The sequence below is a fragment of the Eretmochelys imbricata genome, chromosome 2 (genome assembly GCF_965152235.1).
Source record: "Eretmochelys imbricata isolate rEreImb1 chromosome 2, rEreImb1.hap1, whole genome shotgun sequence".
NCBI classification, from domain to species: Eukaryota; Metazoa; Chordata; order Testudines; family Cheloniidae; genus Eretmochelys; species Eretmochelys imbricata.
The window spans coordinates 207360872-207380021 of NC_135573.1; the positions used below are offsets into that span (position 1 = coordinate 207360872).

Consider the following 19150-nt stretch of genomic DNA (forward strand, 5'->3'; position numbering starts at 1 on the left):
CTAACTTATCTAAATATTCTTTAACCTGTTCTTTCCCTGTTCTGGCTTGTGTTCCTTCCACATTGTTGTTAGTATTAATTGTGTAAGCATCTGTCACCGTTAACCTTTTTAGTGAAGACTGAAGCAAAATAGGCATTAAACTCCTCAGCCTTCTCGGTCATCTGTTATTAGCTCCACTAAAGAGGGGATCTACACTCTCCTACATCTTTCTCTCACTCCTAATTATAAAACCTTTTCTTACTGCCTTTGTTAGGTGCAACTCAATTTGTCCTTACATGCTTGTGCTATTCTTTTGTACTCCTCCTTAGCAATTTGTTCATGTTTCCACCCTTTGTAAGATTCCTTTTTGATTCTGAGGTCATTAAAGAGCTCTTGTGGAAGCCATATTAGCCTCTTCTTATTCTTCCTATCTTTCCTTCGCATTAGGATAGTTTGTTGTCCTGTCTGTAATATTGTCCCTTTGAGGAACTGCCAGCTCTCCTGAACTACTTTTTCCCTTAGTTCTTCTTCCCATGGGACCTTATCTACCAGTTGTCTGAGTTTGTTAAAGTACGCTTTTTTTGAAGTCCATTGTCCTTATGCAGAGGCGCCGAATTTCCAATATGCCAGGGCATGCTTGACCCCACCAGCTCTGTCCCAACCCCCACCCTACCTCTTCCACCCCATCTCTTCCTGCCCCGTTCTGCCCCCTCCCCCAAGTACACCATGCCCTCGTTCCTCCCCACTCCCTCCAAGCGCCTCCTGCATGCCACGAAATAGCTGATCGCAGCAGGCAGGAGGCACTGGGAAGGAAGGGGGAGGTGTTGATCAGCGGGGGCCAACAGCGAATAGGAGGGGCTGGGGAAAGTGAGGTAATGGGGGGCTATGGGTGAGTGCTCAGTACCCACCATTTTTTCCCTGTGGGTGCTCCAGTCCCAAGGCATCCACAGAGTTGGTGCCTATGTCCTTATGCTCTCATTTCTTCCTTGCCTTAAAATCTTGAACTCAGACATTTCATGATCACTTTCACTCATGTTGCCTTTCACCTTCAGATCTGCAAACAACTCCTCTCTGTTGGTCAGAATCTATGACTGCCACACTTGTTGCTTCCTCCATCTTCTGAAACAAGAAGAAAAACAATGAGGAGTCCTTGTGGCACCTTAGAGGTTAACAAATTTATCTGGGCATAAGCTTTCGTGGGCTAGAACCCACTTCATCAGATGCACAGATGAAGTGAGTTTTAGCCCACAAAAGCTTATGCCCAAAAAATTTGTTAGTCTCTAAGGTGCCACAAGGACTCCTCGTTGTTTTTGCTGATACAGACTAACACAACTACCACTCTGAAACCTGAAACAAGAAGTTGTCCCCAGCTGTGATGGAGATGTGCTCCCCACACTCACCCTGAAGGGATTAACATAGGCCAGAGGGTGCAATTAACCTAATAGACTGCAAACCGTGAGACATTTACCTTGAGAGGAGAGCCCTAATTAATGGCCACTCACCTGTGCGGGAACAGACGGGGCTTCTATAAGACCACGGAGCTGGTAGCCAGAGCCGCCCCTTGGGTACAGCGAATAGGGGCGACTGCTCCAGGCCCCGCGCTTCAGTGTGTGTGTGGGGGGGCGCTAGGCCGGCCTGGGTCAGGTGAGGTTAGGGGTGCCTGGGGGGCCAGACCAGCCTGGGAGGTGGGATTAGGAGTTTGGGGAGGCCAGGCCGGCTGGCAGTGGGGGGCCTGGTGCTGGAAGCAAGGGTCGGGCCTGCACTCACCGGCAGGGAGCACCCTCCAGCACATTGTATTTCTTTTTCTTGCTTGGCATCGCAGGGCTCAGTCTCCAGCAGTGACCCCAGCCCCGCTGGCTCCCAGCATCAACCGCCGCTGCACCAGGCGCCAGCATCCTAGCGCCGCTGGAACACGCCAGCGCCAGGCTGACCCCATCCATTGCCCTTCCACCCCGGATCCCTCCCTTTTCTGGGACCCCCCTCCACCAGAATAGGGGGCCCCCTGGCCCCTAGCACATGTGCCACCCTGCAACTCTCCATCATCCCTCGCCCCCTGGCACTGGTGTCCCCGCCCCACACCAGATTTAACCTGTATAAAAAATGTTAAGGGGAGCCCATACAGGCTGATTTGTCCTGGGCCCTGCACCCCTCTAAGGACGGCCCTGCAGGTAGCAGAAAGGGGGCTGCAGGGAGGAGAGCTGCAGTCACTTTCCCTGGGACAAGGAAGAGTTTGTCTAGCAGACTCAGAGACAGGGGTTTAGCTAGTCAGGCAGACAATGCAAGCTTGGGATAGGCAATATAGGAACTAGTTCTGGGGCATGACAGGAAGGTTTGTGGTAGTATTGACCTTAGCTGCTGGAGACAGAGCCCCTGGGCTGGAACCAGTATAGGGGATGAGCCTGGGTTCCCCTACCAGCCACTGAGTGAGTGGCACAATCTGGTCAATGAATTTGACGACTGTCTAGGACTGTTCATTCTAGTCACTGAGGGAGTGGCTCAGCTAAGGCAGTGGAGTTAAGGACTGCCTGGGGCGGTGTGGAAGACTGACAGTACTCCAGATGGGGAGGACTGCTGTGACTTGGCTGGAGGGCTAAGGCACGAAGATGAGGTGTAGCAGCTCCTGAGGAGCAAGAGAGAGGCCACAGAGCGAGAGCGTGAGATGACGGGCCTAACAACTGCAAGAAGAGACTCTCAGGCTGGCAGAGCTACTCCCCAGACATGGCCAGAAGGAGGTACTCCGGTGATGAGTACAGGTCCCCATGACACCAACACATTCCAAGAACTCATTGGACATTTTGAGTTTTGCTTTATTACTTTTGCAGCACATATCTGGTAGTTAAATTCCCCAATTATCACCAAGTCTTGGGTTTTCGATATTTGTTATTCTAGAAAACCCTCATCCATCTCCTGGTTTGGTGGTCTATAGTAGACTCCTACCATTACATCACCCCTATTTTCCCCCGCTTATATCTTCACCCAGACACTTGCAACTGGTCTGACTCTCACCTCTTTCTGAACCTCAGAACAAGTGTATATATTCTTGATGTACAAAGCAACACCTCCTCCCTTTTTTCTCCTACATGTCCTTCCTGAGCAAGCCATACCCCTTTATATCAATATTCCAGGCATGAGATTTATAGCTCTTCAAACATAGCTTCCCAATTTTGTTCTAGGCCAATGCAGTGGAGCATAAGGGCTGCCTACACAGCAAACATTATCATTTTTGGGGATTCTTCTATAACACAAAAGTCCCCTGATTATGATGAAACAGTTTGGTCTTGGCGTGTCTAAGCAAAATGCCAGTGCACCCATCCCAGCAGCAAATTACAAGTGCCCCAGACCAGTTCACCTGCACAGCACTGGAAATAGAGCCAAGACTCCACCCAATCCCCACCTACCTGCTCTGAGTGCAGGGAGCAGCAGGCATGAACACTGGCTTACTCTTGTGTGCCTCAATCCAAGACCTGGGTAGTCCTGATTCTTACTCTCTGATCCCCCCTGTGTGAGCTTATAGTTCAAGTCACTAGCCATTAGCGAGAACATGCAATTTGCAGCGTTCATCAGTTTAAAAGGGAAATATTTCAATAATGTACCTCTAAAAATAAACTCATTAGGCAAGCCACTCAACAGAAAAAAATACCAGCATGGTACTTCATGGCAGGAGCCACAATAATGGAAGCAATATAAATCTCCAAGGAATCATACAGCAAAACTGCCTGCTATGTTTATTTTTCAGTTATAGCAACTCAACTTTCTCATGGTTTGTGTTTTTGTTCTGTCACATTAAACAGAAATGTTGATTTAGTTTGGGCCAATAGATTAGTTGTCATTCAAACCCATAACCATAGATATATATTTTAATTGTAAATTAAAGCTGTGTGCATGAATGAATCTATGAATTCATTTTAATGTCTAATAATAAATAAGAAAAACACCCGTACATAGGGGTCTATCAAATTCATGACCATGAAAATCACGTCACGGACTGTAAAATCTGGCCTTTTGTGTACTCTTACACAAAAAAAGTAGGGTAAAAGTATACAGAAGTACACAGCATTTCTCAAAGTGGGGATCCTGACCCAAAAGTGGGCCCCAAACCTATTGGGGTGAGGGTTGCAATATTATCAACCTTACTTCCACACTGCCTTCAGAGCATAGCAGCTGCTAGCCAGGTGCCCAGCTCTGAAGGCATCATCACTGCCAGCAGAAGCAGAGAAAGGTGGCAATACCATACTACGCCACCCTTCCTTCTGTGCTGCTACTGGCAGCGGCACTGCCTTCAGAGCTGGGCACCCGGCCAGCAGCTGCCACTCTCCACTCTGCCTTCAGAGCTGGGCACCCGGCCAGCAGCTGCCACTCTCCACTCTGCCTTCAGAGCTGGGCACCCGGCCAGCAGCTGCCACTCTCCACTCTGCCTTCAGAGCTGGGCAACTGGAGAGCGGTGGCTGCTGGCCGGGCACCTGGGGGTGTAAATTATTACAGACACATGGAAGAGGGGTGCAAACAAATAACTATTAGAACCACTGCCGTCGAACAGTTTCCCCGTGTACCTGTAGCTATAAGAGGGATCCAGAGTTCCTGGACAGCCTCCCACCTCTTTTTCACCAAGATCTGGATACCCTTCAGTTCAAACCCCTTCCATTTCAAAAGCGTTTGCAGGGATTTTTTCTTCAGTCACTATAGATATTTAAAGTGGGGAAAGCTCCATCCTATCTTAATTTTTGAAGACTGAAGTTTTCTTTTCAGTTTTAAGCTGTTCCCATTTGCTCTGATGGTTCCTCATTGTTTTTTCCTGGGCTAACATTAGCTAGGTGCTTGAAGCCAGTTGTATCTTTTTGGGGAGGCTGCCCCTCTCCAACTGATAACTTCACTGCCCTGTTATAAGGTGATGCTGAAGAAGTTGCACCACAGTTGCAATTACAATTTTCTTCATCATATTATATGTATAAAAATACGCACACATACATTCATCACCGTAACCTGTATTCACATCTCATCGTGACTATTGAGCTCAGTGCATTACAAGCTTTCATAAAAGAGCTTACTCAATATACTCTGACAGTTAAATATCACAGTATGCAAATAGTTGGTTTAACTGCTTATTTGGGGTGGGGGGTTAAACCTTCGTTTTTTATTCTTGAGGTGCCTGGACTTTCACAGATGTATCCCCCTCTTCCTCCACTACCATATACCCCTTTTCTATTGTCAGTTTTCCATTGGTCACTCAGCTCTAATGGTCCCCAAACTGTGGGACATGCCCCCTAGAGGGTCACAGAGGAATGTTCAGGGTGCCATGTGGCCAGACCCAGGCCAGCCCTCACAGGGGGTGGGGCGGGAGCACCACACTTCCATCCCTACTCCACCCCAGCCTCGCTCCTCCCCCAACCCCGTTCAGCCCCCAGTCCTGCTCTGCCTCCAGGCCCAGAAGAGCCCCCATGGGGGCCGGGAAGGGAGCGCCATGCCCCAAACCCAGCTTTGCCACCGCCCCCATTCAGCCCCTAGTCCTGCTCTCCCTCTGGCCCAGCTTCACCTTCAGGCCAGATCCACCCCCTGTCCCATTCCACCCCCAACCCAGCTCTGCCTTCATTCCCTCTCTGCCCCAGACCAACTCCATCTCTAGGCCCAGCTTCTCCCTCATTCCCAGCTCTGCCTTCAGCCCAGGCTCTACTGCTGAGGAAGCCTTGGTTGTGTAGTAATGGAGGGGGGACACAGACAGATTCCGTTGATGGTGGGGCGGAGTGGGGGCACAACTGGAAAAGTTTGCACACCACTGCTCTAATGGTTACCCAACAAGTTAGCTTGCCCCTATGATCTTCCAAGCTCCGGTCTACAGGGCTTTGTACAGTAAAATTCTATCAATACTCACCATCAAACTTGGCATTTATTTATTATCGTTAAAGTCACGTACCTGTTTTTCATGTTTTGGGGTCATCCTCAAAACAGAAGCTAAAAATCAACCTGTAAAACAAAATGGGAAAACTAGTTAGCCCTTAACTTACTGTAAAATAGGGCTATGTAATCCTTCTGCCACAAGAGAACAGGCCAGATCAGGTTCTATATAATATGGTGCCTAGGGTTATAGCTAGGGGGTCTCTGAGAGAATAAACGAGTGGCTTGAACCCCTACCTAAAACTATGCACTTCAGATGGAAAACGTCAACAAATGGAGTGGAGGCACAGTGCAAGTTCCCTCATGGGCATTTCTCTGGCACGCAGGAGTCCTTTGTAGACAGAGATGGAGTGGGTGCTGCCTATGCCTTTCTCCCTGCAGCCTCTGCACAGTCCTGTGTGCCTGGGTTGGGGGAGTGGAGGACACGATACACTCCATCCAGCTACAGATGGTCCTTTGAGGAACTACAGCAAAAACTGGGGTCTAAACTGCAACCTTGGAGCTGGGGCCAAGCAGAAACTCGAGGAGCTGCAAATGGCTTCCTGACACTCTCTTCTGCTGTGTCCAACGTGATCTGGATTAAGCAGATTACCTGACCCATTAACTTTCTTTGCACAATAATTTATAAGTATTCATAGAATCATATAATATCAGAGTTGGAAGGGACCTCAGGAGATCATCTGGTCCAACCCCCTGCTCAAAGCAGGCACAATTCCCAATTTTTTTTCCCCCCTCAGAGATTGAACTCACAACCCTGGGTTTAGCAGGCCAATGCTCAAACCACTGAGCTATCCCTCCCCCTGCTCTGAAACAGGAACTGGAAAAGCATTTTGCAAAATGTATTGTGATATCTTATTTCATAACTGCCTACAGCCTTACTTGGTGAATCACATAATATGCTCAGTCTAATTATACCAGAATATTACCAAGATCTTGTCCACACTAAAACTGGAACCATGCCAGCAAGAACCATGACATAGGGTTGTTGTTCTCTGGGTTCCAGCACAGCTTCCCTACGGAGGGTAGAAAGGGGTCCTTCCCTCCCCACCTGCCCCGCAGCCACAGTATAAAATCACTAGAGTAACTTTTTGAGACAGATTAAATGTTAATAAATACTGTGCAAAACAGATAGTATGAATAGTAATGTGGGACTTTCCCTGCTTCTCACAAAATTATAAAACTGTGCTATAAATTACATAATCCATTCTCATGATTCATAAGGTCATACCTATAGGCACAATATGGATCATAAAGAAGCACACCGATATGAATTAGAGTGCAGAACTATTTTTGGAATCATATTATACATTAGGGAATAAGACAAAGAACATCTGCATTAGGATTGATATAGGGATTTTTTTCATAAATATGTCTTAAAACATGCTATAGATAACCTAGTCTAGAACATGGTTGTAAAGAACAATCTTCCCACACTATGAGTGACCTTCCAGAATACAAGCTTTAGGTGTGGGTAAATTTCATGGAGTCAGAGTTATGTTGTGTGTGTGGGGGGGTGCTAAGTTCTTCTCTAAAATTAGTGAATGTGTTCAGGATAGATGAATACTGCTGAAAAGCTAGACTGGGTTGTATGCAGTTTATATAGCTACACACAAACCCCTATGTGGAAGTGGTGCCCATGTCCAAAATTAAGTTATAATGCATATGGCTCTACAATGTTGCATGCACCTCTGACCATTGCACCTACACTCTACCCACTAACCTAGTCTCTTCCGGGAATACATTCCAAATCTCTGAGTAGTTTCAAAACAACTTTTTCTTTCCAAATCTACCTGAGAGAGAGTGCTATTTCTCCCTCAGGATTACCCACAACCCACAATGGACAATATTTATCTGTGCACCAGTGAAAGGTTTCAGTTTCAATTTCACATACTTAAAGACCAAAACCAGGAGTTTATACCATTAGAAAGGGTAGACCACCACATCATTGGTACCTTCCAAAGGATATGGACAGCACTTGCGTCTCGCTCTGGAATCTCCTGAGCTATCAGACTTTCCAGTCACTGCACGTTATATCTAGAAAATATACTACTAGTAATTTTAGAAGAGAGTCTTACAAGTTTATTAAATTGAACCTTATCCATATGGAAACTAGAACCAAAATAACTAAATTGTACCTAATTCACACCTCTAATTATTTAGGTACAAGTCTGTATGTGGACATTCTTAGGTCCCGATCCTGCTTACACACATACTTAACTTTACTACACTGAGTAGTTCCATTGATTTCAATGCAATCACTCATAATAGCAAGATTAAGTATAAGTGTAAGTCATTTCAGGGTCAGGGCCTTATTTTGGAATAAGAGTGTCCAGACTCAAGCCTTCACTGAAATAGCAAAAGTGAATTACAACAAATTTAGTTATTTCAGTTCCAATTTCCATGTAAATAAGGCCTTAGTTTTATTTTCCCTGCCCCAAAAGTCCGTATAGTTGAATTCACAGCAGAGAGATACAAAAATATAGTCCCAATATATTTTAAAAACTTCTACAATATTCCAAAAATACTTTTTCTGCAACATATGGCATATACATAGTATATGATGATGTTGTTTAACATAAAGGTTTTATTAACATGCCTGCGGGCGGAACTGATTAGCATATTGTGTTTTGATACTCTGAAGGTGAAAGTTGTCCTTCAAAAGCAGACATAAGATAACATGTTTCACCCATTACCAACATGTCCAAACCAGTTTGGAGGAAAAATTATTTTATTACATAATTAAGATGAGGTGACCCCATCGTTTATGATGAGAACTAGGGCTGAACAAAAAAATTTCAAAAATAAGAGTGGCAGTGGGGAATTCTGTGAAAATGTTTACAATATGTATTTCAAGCTGCTCTATTTGTGAAGTCAGTAGGTTCTATTCTATAGGTTCTTATACCACTTTTGACGCTGTATGATTGAAATATAACCATTTATGTCATTAATATTGCCAGTTAGACAAGTACAACAAAACTTGTACAAAGTATATCATGTAAGGAGTCAATGGAAAAGTTATGATTCATTAAAGATGATTATCTTCTTTAAATCCATGTATCACCACTTTATCTGAAGTTATAAATATTGGCTATAGATCTATATCCCAAATGTGTTTGTTCCTGAGCTAACACCCTCCTGGGTGTTATTATTAAGGATCTACAACCTATCCTAAAGGATGACCCAACACTCTCACAAATCTTGGGAGACAGGCCAGTCCTTGCCTACAGACAGCCCCGCAACCTGAAGCAAATACTCACCAACAACCACATACCACACAACAGAACCACTAACCCAGGAACTTATCCTTGCAACAAAGCCCGTTGCCAATTGTGCCCACATATCTATTCAAGGGACACCATCACAGAGCCTAATAACATCAGCCACACTATCAGAGGCTCGTTCACCTGCACATCCACCAATGTGATTTATGCCATCATGTGCCAGCAATGCCCCTCTGCCATGTACATTGGTCAAACTGGACAGTCTCTACGTAAAAGAATAAATGGACACAAATCAGATGTCAAGAATTATAACATTCATAAACCAGTCGGAGAACACTTCAATCTCTCTGGTCACGCAATCACAGACATGAAGGTCGCTATCTTAAAACAAAAAAACTTCAAATCCAGACTCCAGCGAGAAACTGCTGAATTGGAATTCATTTGTAAATTGGATACTATTAATTTAGGCTTAAATAGAGACTGGGAGTGGCTAAGTCATTATGCAAGGTAGCCTATTTCCTCTTGTTTTTTCCCCCCTTCCCCTCCCCCCCGATGTTCTGGTTTAACTTGGATTTAAACTTGGAGAGTGGTCAGTTTGGATGAGCTATTACCAGCAGGAGAGTGAGTTTGTGTGTGTATGGGGGTGGGTTTTTGGAGGGGGGTGAGGGAGTGAGAGAACCTGGATTTGTGCAGGAAATGGCCTAACTTGATTATCATGCACAATGTGTAAAGAGTTGTCACTTTGGATGGGCTATCACCAGCAGGAGAGTGAATTTGTGTGGGGGGGTGGAGGGTGAGAAAACCTGGATTTGTGCTGGAAATGGCCTAACCTGGTGATTACTTTAGATAAGCTATTATCAGCAGGACAGTGGGGTGGGAGGAGGTATTGTTTCATATTCTCTGTGTATATATAAAGTCTGCTGCAGTTTCCACGGTATGCATCCGATGAAGTGAACTGTAGCTCACGAAAGCTCATGCTCAAATAAATTGGTTAGTCTCTAAGGTGCCACAAGTACTCCTTTTCTCTTTGCGAATACAGACTAACACGGCTGTTACTCTGAAACCCTCCTGGTAAAATTTACATTGAAGCCAGACAGCTTTGTGTTGATGGCCCATCAAAAGGCAATTAACTCTCACAATGGGCCATTGAAGAAACTCATTCTGCCCAGATGGATCTTCCTGTAGATTCCAAATGGCCAGTGGCTGCACCTGTGAGTCAGCAAGCCATGTAAGGGCATGTGACATGATCAGGTGACCCTGGACTCCATCTTGTGCCAGTATCTTTCCATAAACTAGGCTATGAGCTTTGTTTGAGATAGTAAAATTCCATCCACATGGCAGAGGATATAAAAGACGCCTGGAACATCTCCATGTTGCCTCTTTCCTGTTCTAATACTTTGGACATATAACTAAAAGGAGCACTCTGACTATGGACTGAAGACCTTCCAATCTTTTGGAAGCTACCAGAGACTTTTCAAGCCAACAGTCTGTAAAACCACTGCTACAAACCTGATCCAAAGGAATGACTGTGTGAGTATACCATTTTAACCTCTCTTCTTTTCTCTAAAACCTTTAGATTTTAGTTACGAAAGGATTGGAAGCAGCATGATTATTGGGTAAGATCTGAGTTATATATTGACTTGGCAATGTGGCTGATCTCTTGAGATCAGAAGAACTGGTTTAAACTGGTTTTCAATAACCACTTAAAGTCTAGTGTCTGGGTGGTGAAGTAAGTGCTGGAATACCTAAGGAGACTGCTTTTAGAACAGGAGTACTTGTGGCACCTTAGATACGAACAAATTTATTAGAGCATAAGCTTTTGTGGGCTACAGCTCACTTCATCGGATGCATAGAATGGAACATATAGTGTGCGTGTGTGTATATATATATATACACACACACACACACATTCAGAGAAGGTGGAAGTTGCCATACAAACTGTAAGATACTAATTTATTAAGATGAGCTATTATCAGCGGGAGGAAAAAAAACTTTTGTATTGATAATCAAGATGACCCATTTAGACAGTTGACAAGGTGTGAGGATACTTAACATAGGGAAATAGATTCAATATGTGTAATGACCCAGCCACTCCCAGCCTCTATTCAAACCCAAGTTAATGGTATCTAGTTTGCATATTAATTCAAACTCAGCAGTTTCTTGCTGGAGTCTGTTATTGAAGCTTTTCTGTTGCAAAATTGCCACCCTTAAGTCTTTTACTGAGTGGCCAGAGAGGTTGAAGTGTTCTCCTATTGGTTTTTGAATGTTATGATTCCTGATGTCAGATTTGTGTCCATTTATTCTTTTGCATAGAGACTGTCCAGTTTGGCCAATGTACATGGCAGAGGGGCATTGCTGGCACATGATGGCATATATCATATTGGTAGATGTGCAGGTGAACGAGCCCCTGATGGCGTGGCTGTGATTAGGTCCTATGATGGTGTCACTTGAATAAATATGTGGACACATTTGGCATCGGGCTTTGTTGCAACGATAGGTTCCTGGGTTAGTGTTTTTGTTGTGTGGTGTGTGGTTGCTGGAGAGTATTTGCTTCAGGTTGGGGGGCTGTCTGTAAGCGAGGACTGGTCTGTCTCCCAAGATCTGTGAGAGTGACAGATCGTTTTTCAGGATAAGTTGTAAATCTTTGATGATGCGCTGGAGAGGTTTTAGTTGGGGGCTGAAGGTGACGGCAAGTGGCATTCTGCTATTTTCTTTGTTGGGCCTGTCCTGTAGTAGGTGACTTCTGGGTACTCTTCTGCCTCTGTCAATTTGTTTTTTCATTTCAGCAGGTGGGTATTGTAGTTTTAAGAATGCTTGATAGAGATCTTGTAGGTGTTTGTCTCTGTCTGAGGGATAGGAGCAAATGCAGTTTTATCTTAGAGCTTGGCTGTAGACAATGGATCGTGTGGTGTGTTCTGGATGGAAGCTGGAGGCATGCAGGTAAGTATAGTGGTCAGTAGGTTTCCGGTATAGAGTGGTGTTTGTGTGACCATCACTTATTAGCACAGTAGTGTCCCAGAAATGGACTGCTTATATGGATTGATCTAGGCTGAGGTTGATGGTGGGATGGAAATTGTTGAAATCATAGTGAAATCCCTCAAGGGCTTCTTTTCCATTTTTGACTTCTTGTTAACCAGTGTGGTGAGACAGAAGCTTACTTTTGTTTCTGGCTTGGTATATCTAATGGTAGAATAACCACCAGTTTGCGGGTGAGTCTGCCTTATTTCTCAGCAGTTTAACCTGAATCTGGTATTCTCAGCTGTGACCCACTGAGGCACGGTGACACCACCCTCATCACCACAGCATCTGAACAACTTTCAATAGTGCATTAAGCAACAGGACTAACATCCGTGGTTCATTTTTCTCTCTCATCCTCTCCTCATGGGGGAAGCTGTGTGCACAATGTAGCATTTTGGTAATTTTGATTAGGTTTTTATATGTATAAATATGTACAGGCTGTTAAGTGCATTAGTGAAGGCAAGGATGAGGAAGTGGACCAGAAGGTAGTAAGGTTTGCATTGGGCCTTACTTCCTGTGGCAGTCAGTTCCACAGTCTGGGACCAGACGCTTGTGCAAGTTGGGTTACACAAGCAATTCATACAAACCTGAATCTCTAGAGAGAACTTCTGTCTTCAGCAGCCAGTGTTTGAACTCAGGTTTCAATAAATAGTCTGAGAGGACTAGAATGAAGCCAAATATTTGTTTCTAAGACCAGGAAGCTGCAATGCCATCTCCTCCATCACCTGTACTTTAACACTATATCTGTGGCTACTACCTTTCAAACCAGCTGGCTCTCTATGTGCCCATTTGCCACCTTCACCAACCCTATTGTAGCAGTATATCGGGGAGAAAAGCTGCACCTTTCTGCCTCCCCAGGACTTGTACCCAGGCAATTCTATCTGCTTCCTTCATCCCTTTTGGGAGGCCAGAGACTGTTCACTCTTGTCAGATGCTGGCTATCCCCAGATAAGCAGCTCAGACCCCATTTCAGTTTTCAACAATAATATTTTATTGGCAATTGTAAAGATAAGAGAGAGACTGATTAAAAATAATTGCAATATTCAAATGCCTTTAAAAACCCAGGGTCTGATTCTGCTTTCCCTTCCATCAGTTTTTTACCAATGTAATTGCCTTGACTTCAGGGGAGTTACTCCATATACGCTAGTATAAATTAGTGCAGAATCAGACCTAGTATCCCATTTTAAAAAAATTTGCTTTATGATGAAGTATCTACTCCATGACTCCTACTGTCTATTACAGTAAGCCTACCATAAAGCTAACCTGAAAGTTCAGCAGAAAATGAGAGGTATTACTGCTTGCTCACTCCAGCAAGTGTGGGCTACAGTGGGATCCCCTTTCTATGGGGCAGCTGATTTTTTTTTAATTGAAAAATTCAGATAAGTTAACAGCAGGAATTGTATGAAGAGCAAGTATGTCATATATGCTTGGTACATCATTAAATCTATTGAGCATAGAGGTAGTCTACAGGTGGACCACGAGCCAAATCCAGACTGCCAAGATGCTTTTGAACAGTCCCCGAAATCATTTTATTTACTAACTTTTTTTTATTATTTTTTTCTCCGAAGTCTGGACCTTGACTGTACCTTGACCAAAACATTTAGACCTTGACAAAAAATAGTTGACTACCCTGGCATACACCAAAAAGTAGTCGGAAACAAGGAAAATCCTATAAAGTTGTAAATCAGCCAAAGCTCTTGGCATTTGAATGCATGAGAAAAGGAAGAAGCCTTCCAAACTTTTGTAATGCAATTACTATTACTACTAGTATTATGACAGGGGACCTTTTGTATTAGAAACTTTAAACACTAAAACTTGCAACAATTTTTAACAATTTCTTGCATTCAAATAGCAAATTGCATTTCCCATTTCACAAATTACATAGTCATGCCAGCAAGACAGCAACATTAATTTGACTTAAATGGGGCCAAGATTTCATTCATAAAATTTTAAACATTTTGAAAAAGATATTGTGATTTTTTTTCTTCTTCTGTAATTTGATAAAGGCATTTGATATATACTGCAGTTTTCTAGCAAGTGCAAGACTCACTGAAGCACTGAGTGCAGGAGTCAACAGTTCAAATGTTTGCTTAAGCCAAGATCCTGTTTTAAAAAACCACAGTTGTGACTGATATGGCCTACAGAAACAAAGCAGAAAGCTGCTAGTTCTCTCAGCCCTGGTCTACACTAGGAGTTGAAGTCGAATTTAGCAGCATTAAATCGATTTAACCCTGCACCTGTCCACACGATGAAGCTCTTTTTTTCGACTTAAAGAGCTCTTAAAATCGATTTTCCTTACTCCACCCCCAACAAGGGGATTAGCGCTTAAATAGGCCTTGCCGGGTCGAATTTGGGGTACTGTGGACACAATTCGACGGTATTGGCCTCCGGGAGCTATCCCAGAGTGCTCTATTGTGACCGCTCTGGACAGCACTCTCAACTCAGATGCACTGGCCAGGTAGACAGGAAAAGGCCCACAAACTTTTGAATTTCAATTTCCTGTTTGCATGGTCACCCGCAGCTTGCCATGCTGGCCAGAGCTCATCAGCAGAGGTGACCATGCAGAGCTCATCAGCAGAGGTGACCATGATGGAGTCCCAGAATCACAAAAGAGCTCCAGCATGGACCGAACGGGAGGTACGGGATCTGATCGCTGTATGGGGAGAGGAATCCGTGCTATCAGAACTCCATTCCAGTTTTCAAAATGCCAAAACATTTGTCAAAATCTCCCAGGGCATGAAGGACAGAGGTCATAACAGGGACCCGAAGCAGTGCCGCATGAAACTTAAGGAGCTGAGGCAAGCCAACCAGAAAACCAGAGAGGCGAACGGCCGCTCTGGGTCAGAGCCCCACACATGCCGCTTCTATGATGAGCTGCATGCCATTTTAGGGGGTTCAGCCACCACTACCCCAGCCGTGTTGTTTGACTCCTTCAATGGAGATGGAGGCAACACAGAAGCAGGTTTTGGGGACGAGGAAGATGATAGCTCACAGCAAGCAAGCGGAGAAACCGGTTTTCCTGACAGCCAGGAACTGTTTCTCACCCTAGACCTGGAGCCAGTACCCCCCGAACCCACCCAAGGCTGCCTCCCGGACCCGCCAGGTGGAGAAGGGACCTCTGGTGAGTGTACCTTTTAAAATAGTACACATGGTTTAAAAGCAAGCATGTTTAATGATTAATTTGCCCTGGCATTTGGGGCTCTCCTGGATGTACTCCCAAAGCCTTTGCAAAAGGTTTCTGGGGAGGGCAGCCTTATTCTGTCCACCATGGTAGGACACTTTACCACACCAGGCCAGTAGCACGTACTCAGGAATCATTGTAGAACAAAGCATTGCAGTGTATGTTTGTTGGCATTCAAGCAACATCCATTCTTTATCTCTCTATGTTATCCTCAGGAGAGTGATATCATTCATGGTCACCTGGTTGAAATAGGGTGCTTTTTTAAGGGGACATTCAGAGGTGCCCATTCCTGCTGGGCTGCTTGCCTGTGGCTGAACAGAAATGTTCCCCGCTGTTAGCCACGGGGAGGGGGAAGGGGCTAGCCACGCGCTGAGGGGAGGCAAAATGCAATCTTGGAACGAAAGCACATGTGCTGTGTATGTAACGTTAACAGCAAGGTTTACCGTGAACGAGTGTACCCATTGTTCTATAAAATGTGTCTTTTTAAATACCACTGTCCCTTTTTTTTTCCTCTACCAGCTGCATGTGTTTCAAGGATCACAGGATCTTCTCCTTCCCAGAGGCTCCCCTCCCACACTGTGAACCTCCTCCTGCACCCCAACCCCCTTCTGAGCCCCCTTGTACACCCTGCACCCTCCTCTGCCCCAATCCCTTGCCCTGAGCCCCTTTCTGCACACCGCACCCACTCCCACACCCTGCACTCCCTCCAGCACCCCAAACCCCTGCCCCAGCCCTACATTCATGGCCCTGCATGCAATTTCCCCACCCAGACATGGCCCTTGGACCAAAAAGTTTGCTGACCCCTGCAATAGAACATTCCCAGGAATATCACTATCTTGAAAACTAAGTTTTGCTATTAGATGAATAGCTATGACACTGGCAAACCAGGTGCCAGCTTATGCCAAGGTTCCCATGCCTCACTTGAATACTGACAAACACATAGCTGGAATCAGTCTGGTTCACCTGTGTGTTAGTATTGTTAAAATGGGTATAAGAATTATAAAAACATGTTTAGCTTTTACTGAATGTTTGTAAGTTGCTGCATGCATTAATCTCACTTATAACCTCTGTATTATATATTGTAAGGTAATGTGTGAGCATTTGCTTTGTAAACCTCTGAAACTGTATAAATCACCAGACAGGAAACGGATACTAACTACTGTGAAATGCTGGCATCCAAAAGAAGGTGTCAGGTCAGGGATAGGCAAACTCTGGCCCATCAGACCTTTGGATCTAGCCCTGAAGCTCCATTGCCTCGCTTCGGCCGGGGAACAGGGTCAGGGGCTTGCCCCGCTGTGTGAGCCCAGCGCTCCAGCGTGTTCAGGACCTGCATGATGGGCGTGAGGGGACACGTTACTCCAGCTGCATAACACAGACACACCTCATGCACCGTCAGAGCCTGGAACATGCAAGCCCACATGCTTGCTACTTGTTGGCTTAGGTGACGCTTATGTTTTAGTAGTGTTAATTTTCCATTATTGAGGATAAAACAAAGAGTAGTTGGCCAGGGAGTGCTCTGTGGCTGTTTCAAAGTTATGGGCTGTCAGAACCTACGTGGAGGAGGAGGAGATTTCTGAGGGCACGGGGCTGGTGAATCTCAATGAGTTCCAATGACTGGAAGCTGATGCCCAACAAATCCAGGCTAGAGAGAGAGGGCGTGGAAAGGGGGTAAGTTTGGTTTAATTATTGTAATATGTTGTTACGATGGTATATTCATAATAGTAAGGTTTTTGGTTTTTTCACAATAGAATGTACCTTTATTTAATAAAGTTTGTTTGACTATCTCTGAATTGTTAATTTTGTGAGCATTGATGGCCCACCATACAATTTCCATACCAATACCCAGATGTGGCCCTCGGGCCAAAAAGTTCGCCCACCCCTGTGTTAGGTCCTGCCAGAGAAAGCCCATCAACACCAGATAAATTACTGTGGAACATCAGAGAACAAAAGACTTTGTTGATTGCACTCCGCCCCCCATCACACCCCTCCATGAAAAGGAGGCATGCAAGTGAATTCCTCCCATCAGCTAAGTTTGTAACTCAAAGCAGAAGGGGGAAAGGAATAAAAAGTCCTAGAAAGGAGGAACAGCATCTCTATGCTGCTTGGACTCCAGAGAGCAAGGTTTTCTCGGCATAAACAAGAGATCCCCAGTGTTAAGTCTGGGTTAGCCCCAGGGAACATATAGAGCTTGCTTATTATAGAAGCTTCTATTACCTTTTGAAACTTAAAGCTAACTCATTTGTGTGTATGTTTACCTGCTTTAACCTTACAAATAACTCATTTCCTTTTCCTAGTTAATACATCTTCAGATAGTTTATTGTAGGATTGACTACAAGTGTTGTCTTTGGTGTGAGACCCCAGGTCAGTTGCACCTAAGATAAGTGACTGGTCCTTTGGGACTGGAAGTAGCCTAAATATTGTTAAGTATGAGAAGGGTAACTGTGTTAGTCTGGATCTGTAAAAGCGGCAAAGAGTCCTGTGGCATCTTATATACTAAGACGTATCGGAGCATAAGCTTTCATGGGTGAATACCCACTTTGTCGGATTCATGTAGTGGAAATTTCCAGAGGCAGATATAAATATTCAAGGAATCAGGGAGAATGAGGCCCTCTTCTAGCAGTTGAGGTGTGAACACCAAGGGAGGAGAAACTGCTTTTGTAGTTGGCTAGCCATTCACAGTCTTTGTTTAATCCTGAGCTGATGGTGTCAAATTTGCAAATAAACTGAAGCTCAGCAGTTTCTCTTTGAAGTATACTGTTGTGATTTTTGGTGTAAGGGACCATCTATCACAAAGGCAAGCTTGTTTAGATGGTGAGAAACATCAGAGTACCCAAGAGGACTGTCTGACTTCAGGGTTAGGCTGTTACAGTGCTTGAAGAGTTTACACTTGATAACTGGCTGGTGAAATCTAAGCACAGAACTCTCAACCAATTTGGTGTTTGTACCCTGCTTCTTAACAGTCTCCCCTGAGATTGATACATTTTTGAGCCACTGCAGGACAGGCTGACACTAACAATTTCCCTACACTCCCAAACCTAACTAATAGCCAAACTTAAAGCAATACTATATAGGCACAAAAAACTGCCAGTGTGAGTACTCAGGGATGGCCTGAGCAAATAAAGCAAATAAACATGATCAAAAGAACCAATTGCTTTCTGCCCCAGCATCCTATTCAAGTTCTGCAACTCACTCAGGGATTGGCAGTCTCTAAATCACTGGCAGCAGAATATGGAATAAACGAGAGAGAAATCTCTCACCTCCCCCAACAGCTTAGGTTGTATTTATATTCGATTATATGGCAATTGTATGATCAGCCTTTTGTTATTTGGTGGCATCTGCTGGTTCTTTTAAGTGTTCTGATATTATTCACAAACCTCTAGTCCATTCCACAAATCCTCTTGTTATGCTTCCCGTAAACAAGAAACACTGATCCCCTATTCAATATCCATCCATCCATCTTATGTTGGCTCCTTTAGAGATATCAAAACAACCAACTTCAATTGTTGCTAGGGAAGAGTAATTTTGTTTTCAGACCTGGGTAACAGTTGACCATTCACTACCAAAATCTACCACATACAACCAAAGCCCTCACACGCATTTTCTGGTAGTTATTTCACAGAATTTTCCTTCTAGGGTTCCCTGTGACAGATCATAATTAAATCTCTAACAATACTTAACGCTCACTGTATTCTCCTTTCACCCTGACTTTGAAAAATGGCAAGGATGACAAGTTATTTTGAGTATCTCTACAAATATAAAATGATCCTTGCCATTTTACTGTAGTCATGATGAGGGAACAACTAATGTTTAAACTTCATCTTCATGTGGATTCCATTCCAAATAACCTATAAAACTCAAACGC

General features: G+C 44.3%; 1 protein-coding gene across 3 annotated transcripts in view; it reads right to left on the reverse strand.

The window, feature by feature from the left end:
• The window catches only part of SNX10 (sorting nexin 10), a 63694-nt gene that overhangs the window by 28793 nt on the left and 15751 nt on the right, over positions 1-19150 (reverse strand). For 2 of the 3 annotated variants that reach the window (XM_077811349.1, XM_077811347.1), the window contains exon 1: positions 888-1025. In XM_077811349.1, the coding sequence (XP_077667475.1) occupies positions 888-923 (36 nt within the window). In that variant the 5' untranslated portion in view covers positions 924-1025. Of the gene's footprint in view, positions 1-887; positions 1026-5887; positions 5938-19150 lie in introns of those variants that run through there. The other variant, XM_077811348.1, reaches the window with a different exon arrangement.